The sequence below is a fragment of the Melospiza melodia genome, chromosome 2 (genome assembly GCF_035770615.1).
Source record: "Melospiza melodia melodia isolate bMelMel2 chromosome 2, bMelMel2.pri, whole genome shotgun sequence".
NCBI lineage: Eukaryota > Metazoa > Chordata > Aves > Passeriformes > Passerellidae > Melospiza > Melospiza melodia.
In genome coordinates, this window is record NC_086195.1 from 16,228,577 (window position 1) to 16,234,990 (window position 6,414).

The 6,414-nt window shown below is 40.0% G+C and overlaps 1 protein-coding gene across 5 annotated transcripts in view; it reads left to right on the forward strand.

The window, feature by feature from the left end:
- Positions 1-6,086, forward strand: part of SH3KBP1 (SH3 domain containing kinase binding protein 1) — a 211,463-nt gene extending 205,377 nt beyond the window's left edge. For all 5 annotated transcript variants that reach the window (XM_063182713.1, XM_063182721.1, XM_063182728.1 and 2 more), the window contains 3 exons: positions 2,670-2,941; positions 4,297-4,360; positions 5,707-6,086. In XM_063182713.1, coding sequence (XP_063038783.1) covers positions 2,670-2,941; positions 4,297-4,360; positions 5,707-5,748 — 378 coding nt within the window. In that variant the 3' untranslated portion in view covers positions 5,749-6,086. The remainder of the gene's footprint in view (positions 1-2,669; positions 2,942-4,296; positions 4,361-5,706) is intronic.
- The last annotated feature ends 328 nt before the right edge of the window (positions 6,087-6,414 follow it).

Sequence of the window (6,414 nt, forward strand, 5' to 3'; positions counted from 1 at the left end):
CTTTAAATTGAGTTTACATTAGAAGAGTCTGTGAGCAGAGAAAATATTTAAATTTGAATTTAAATTTGCAAATATAATCAGTTTTTATACTGGTATAATTGTATTCATTTTATAGGCTTGTGCCATTCTTACTGTATATTGGTAGACTCCTACAGCACAATCAATATTACAAAAGGAGTGTGTAGGTCAGCCTTTAAAGGTTGGAACTCTTTTTTAACATAAGAATAACTTTAATAATAAAAATACTACATTCTAATAGTTTAACAAGTATTTGAAAGATGAAGTTGTGCACTTCTGTGATCAAGTTATGAGGACAATGTTTTGCTATGTAGCTCCCTCTTCTGGGAGCACTTGCACCAAGGAATACTGCAGGGCCAACATTTCTGAGTTATAGACAGCACTGTAGATGTTGTTCTTGTAAAATGAGATGGCTGCTATTAGAAAACAGCTACTTGAGGCTTTAATGTTGATAGCCAGTTAAGCTCTGGAATAAGATGCTCAGATCAATGACTCCAGTTGTGCCTTGCTTGCCTGCTCCAGATTTGAACTCAGCCTGAAATTTATTTTCAGTCCAAAGGAAACTTGCACCTACTGTTATATGGGGTTATTATCCATGAAAGATCTGTTTATTGTTACATATTTCTCACACCCCTCTCTGCTCTGGTGAGACCCCATCTGGAGTTCTGCATCCAGCTCTGGGGTCTCCAGCACAGGAGGGACATGGGCCTGTTGGAGCAAGTCCAGAGGAGGCCACTGAGATGATCAGAGGGATGGAGCACCTCTCCTATGAGGAAAGGCTGAGAGAGCTGGGTTTGTTCAGCTTGGTAAAGGGAAGGTTTTGAGGTGACCTAATTGTGGCCTTTCAGTACCTGAAGTTAACTGGCAAGAAAGATGGAGAGGGACTATTTATGAGAGCATGGAGTGATAGGAGAGGATGATGGAATGGTTTGAAACTGAAAGAGGGTAGGTTTAGATTAGATATTAGGAAAAAATTATTTACTGTGAGGGTGGCAAGGCACTGGAATGGGTGCCAAAACAGAAAAGTTATGTATGTCCCATCCTTGGAAATGTTTAAGACCAGGCTGGATGGGATGTGGAGCACCTGGTCTAGTGAAAGGTGCCCATTTCCTTGGCAGGGGGATTTGAACTGGGTGACCTTTAAGGTCTCTTCCAACCCAGATACACAAAGTAATTGATAAAATGTTAAAAGAATACGATTCAGGTCACTGAGTCAAATTTTCAAGGCACAAGAGTGATTCAGCTTTCTTGTGATTATAATACCATTTTTGTTTATATTTATGGTCAGACTTGGGTTTTGTGCAGAATGCTTCTTGAATCCAGTGTTTTCCCAGACCAGGTTCTGTGCTCAATTATGGTTGTATGACCTAACATTACAACAGTATAGTAGGGAAGACTGTTTTTTGCACAGCTTGGTAGATCCTGCTCTTCTCTCCTCATCATAATTTCTCCTGATTTTCATCTCATCACTAACCTTTCTCTCAATTACTTTGTTCAGCTAATGCCACCCTGCCAATCTCCAAGTCTTCACTTACAGTGTCTCCTTCCATTTCAATACCATTTATTCTCAATATTTTGCCCTATTTACCATTCAACTTCAATATCTCTTTTTCAAAGAGAGTTGGAAGGTTGCCTAGAGCTTTTTCTTACTCTTGTCCAAATTAGATTTTCAAATATGCCTGGTAGCTGTCATGTAATGCACACACAGCACTGCCAAATAACAGTGCAAAGATTCCCTTCACTTGCCATTGTGACACCTGTGCCTGTGCACTGCTCTTTGTATGCAGTGAAGTAGATGGTCATGTATGGTTGGTAAACTGCAGATTTTTTAATTGTCTAGTAAGTATAAAATTTTATATTACATTATATACATATATTACTTTATGTAGCATATATGAGTAGAGGCTTGTCTAATAAGTAGAGGACTGGATCACAGTTAAGAAGCATGGAATCCTTTTTAGCTAATCACATGATTCCAGGGCTATAGGTTAATGGTGTGTTTTTCTGTCAAGTTCCTGGAGGAATAAACAGCTATTGGTAGTTATGGGGATTCATGGAAGCTTTGATTAACAGAGTACAGTATACTACATTTATTTATTATTAATAAAATGTTGAAGCCATGGGGATTTTTTTCTATATATGTCATACCAACGAGTGAATCTAATGAATATTTTTTTATTTTCGTAATGCTAGAGAGGACATGTAATGCATTTTTTAATTTTTGAAAAAACTTGGAAGATTCCTTCAATAGTAGGTGGGAAATTATGAATTTAATTTACAAAAAATATAACTTGGATTCTTGGCCACGTGGTTTTGTGCTCTGTGGGAGACATCCATGGATGGAGATATGTTCTCACAAACATCTGAGAGAAACACTGAGCATCTGTCCCTGGTTTAATTCACTGCTAGGTCTGACATCTTGGAAATGCTGTTGCTGAACTTTTGCATCACAACTAGACCCCCTCTGAAGCACACATACAAAGATGATGACTAATCACTATATTTATCATGCTTTTGCCAAGGCTGTCCATGTTTGACTGATGGAATTTCAGCATTACTGAAGAGCATCTAAATACTTAGCATTGGTTAGAGGTTTGATTTTCATAAAGCTTTCTGCAGACATTAAATGTTTTTTTTTGTTGTTGTTGCAGGTGTCTGATAACAAAACTTCCTTGCCTCCAAAACCAGGAGGTCTGGCTAGTGGCAGTAATGTACAACCATCACTATCCCCTTCACCATCACCTGGATTTCACTCAATTGCTATGGGAACAACAGGCCACAGGTCAAATTCCCCATCCCTGTTTGGTACTGAAGGAAAGCCAAAGACTGAGCACTTGAGCCAAGGTCAGACTGCCCTGGAGGAGCTGAGAACACAAATTAGGGAGCTGAGAACCATCATTGAAACCATGAAAGACCAGCAAAAGTAAGTGCTGCAAATCACAGCTGTAGGTGGGATGGATCCGTTTGTGCATAGTGGTGGCAGCTTCTGATTGAGTTTGCCTTCATGGATGTTACAGCACAGCTGGCATATGTGTTTGTGAGTGATTTTCATGTGACAGAACATATTCAGGGGTGAGAAACTCCACAAAAAAACCTGCACTATCCACCAGCTTTTTTTTCCTGTGTTATGATGTTTATGAGGTGTTAAAAAAGTTAACTAGCAAGCTATAAGCAGTGAATTTTGGTTTATTTGTCAATAACTACCTGGGAACTCATGTGCATTGGTCATAATAAATGGGGTGCATTTGTTATAGTTGTAGTACAAGCTCCTAAAGTTATTAAATTGATTTGTTAGCACATTTTCCCAGGAAGCTCATGTTACTCGAATTGTGACTAGGTCCTCTGAAGGCCTCTGTGTTTATGGCCTTGAATCTTACTATTTTAGTTTTGGGCACCTTTGTTTTCTTTAAGTTGCTCGTTTCTTAGGAGAGAGCGGGGCTGGCATGTAACTTTTGATGTTCCTGAGACTATTGAATGCTTTGGAAGCTAAACCTTCCCTTACATTGTCAGTTGTGTGTAGCCCAGGCAGGAAAAGGAAAAGGGCAAGCAGCGTGCAGAGCGTGTGGCGGAACAGAGGTGTGCGGAGTTTGGGAGAAGATGCGGGAGGGCATGGTTCAAGCTGGATGTAGCCAGCAAGCCCCACGGCCTCGCCTCTCAGGCTGACCCTGCTCCTCTGGTCTCCCCGGCCCTTCTTGCAAGGGCAGCTTCCACCTACTGGTATCTGTCCTAAGGTGAGATCACTCAGTGGGAACATGAGAACGTGTCTGCTCCTCATAGCTATGTTCCCTTTCCCAACAAAGAAGAATGGCAGAAAATCCATATTTGGGATCGTTAAGTCTTATAAATTAAGTTGAAGGTGACATTGTATTGCTGGCATAAACAGATTTTAAGCGGCTTAAGTATGTGATAAGATGGGCAGGATTTGTGTTACCAGTTCCCATAACCCACCAACAGTCAATGCATCTACATTTTGTATGGAAAAAGGCAGCTGGGTGCTGATGTGGTGTTGATACAGCTAGGCCAGAGCAAAGCCTGTGGATGCAGGGCTGTTAGGAGGCATTAGGCATTAGCCATGTGGGATGGGCGGGGTACTGTCCCACAGGGAGTTTGACTTCTCTCTACCATAGCCTGGAGTATACAAGAGTACATTGACTTCAATTGTTCAGAGGAAAAAACCAAACTAGTGAAGTGGGGTAAATATGTCTCCAAGAGATAATCTTTTGTATTTTACTAGTGTGGTCATTTCCATCCCAAGCTTCTTTTGCATTCTTTTAACAGAAAAGAGATAAAACAGTTGCTCTCTGAGTTGGATGAAGAGAAGAAGATCCGTCTACGATTGCAGGTACTTGAATTATTTTTAATGTTGGGGATGTGTTGTCAGATTTGGTTTAGCCCCCTGTTTTTAGGGGTTTGGGGAGTGATTTAAACAATGACCTTAACAGCATGCTTTAATTTGGTCAGGCAGATGGACTGAAGGTTCATTATATGCCCCTTCCAACCAAAATGATTCCATTCTAATCTATGCTGTGCTACACTCTTCTATTCCATGTACTTGAAGTGGTCTGGTATCAATTATATTTTATATTTTTATGGTGTAGGGCAACTGTACTTCAAACTAGGGATAGAAAATTGAATTGTAATTTCACTGGACTGTTCCCTCTCTGTAAAGCACTTGGGAACATGACAGAGGGTAGCAGAACTGGAGATCCTCAATGTCCGTGCTCCAGGGCTGCTTAAAGGACTTTATGTGTCCAACCACATAGCAACATGGCTTCTAATAATACACAATTCTTGTTCAGCTTAAACTGAAATTTATTCAGATAAAACCCAGGGAACATTTTCAATAGGCACTGTTGATTTAGTCTATCAGGCCAGGCTATTCAGAATTATCCAGAGATAACTTTACATCTTTATGTCCTGCACTAATGAGTTTAAAATTATGATCTTATAGCTGAATGCTTTTACTCCAGTTCGAATGTCGTATACACTGGTAAACGTTTAGATGCTAGATAAGATGGCACTATTAGATTTACATGAAGATAAGAGTTAACAAAAAAAGGTAGCATTACTTTACTTTCAGAGTGCTCTGACAGACATGCAGTAGCACAGTTATCAGGCCATGTATTAAAGACTGCCCTGATGATGGTGCATTTGAACACAGGCTGAAACTGGTGGGTTTGAATAAATCCAGGACCCTGCCTTAGGGCTTCCAGTGTCTGTCACAGGGACCAAGTGTACACCTGGGGCTGCTGATGGTTTCAGCCACATCCCTTTAAGCATGGCTGTGCATCCTTCAGAGCCCTTAAGATGCCTGGGCACAGGTTTGATGGTTGTAGAAGGCAACCACCATGCTGGCTGTAAGTGCAGCTGCTGGTGCATGCACATTCTGCAGTAACGCCAGGCAGTGAGCTGTGTGGCTTGTAAAAGTTGTAATTTAAAGAGATTGAAAGATCTTGCAGAACATTAAATCATGACTGTACTTGTCATGATCTGAGAGAGGAGGCTGTGAATGGTCATCTTATGTAGTTGAGAAGTACCTCTAGAAATCCGTGAAAATAGGAGTGGTATAAAGCCTGTAGCTGACACCTGTGGACAAGAGGGAACACACTTTTCAAGTGACACCAACTGTGCCTCAGTTTGCTAAAGCATCTATTTTAATCAAATACTTTTTCCTCTGTTTGTTTTTAGATGGAGGTTAATGACATAAAGAAAGCTCTTCAATCAAAGTGAATACTTGATAGGTGGAATGTTGCATTATTCTTCATGACTGAGACTCAAATTTATGCCCCAGCCAAAATAACTTTGTGCCAAATGATTTAAGAATTGCCTCAACATCCCTTTATTTGAAGGATTAGCACAACAGTTTTTGATAGCACAACAAAAATACCAACAAGAACAAATTTCTACCCAAAGCCGTGCTGTGCGGCACTAGTTGTGACTGAATTAATCTTCTTGTGCTAAAGGCTCTCTACTTCAAGATCCTAGGTGAAATGAAAACTCAGGCAGTTTAGTCCATAGTGGTACTATTTTGATGATATTTTTCCATAAATAAAGTGTATTTCAGATTATCTGTTTACAAGCTTTATGATTTTGACTTTTGGTTTTTAATTGTCTTTTGTCACAGATTTTAAGATGTTTGTACTTCATATAGCCAGGAATGAATGTTAATGTTGGGGCTGAAGGGATTATTTTTGCTTCGAGATTGAACAGCCTACTTTTTGTTATGGTTTTAAGTTCTGTTAAATATGCAATTTTTTGTCCCCAGATCCCCTACAACTTAAACTTACATTGTGTACAGTAATGTATTTACAAGAAGGAAACAAACCAACAGAAGTCTGGTCTTTGCAATGATTTGTGCCTTTCTTTGCCACACACTGACTGGAGCTGGTTGAGGCC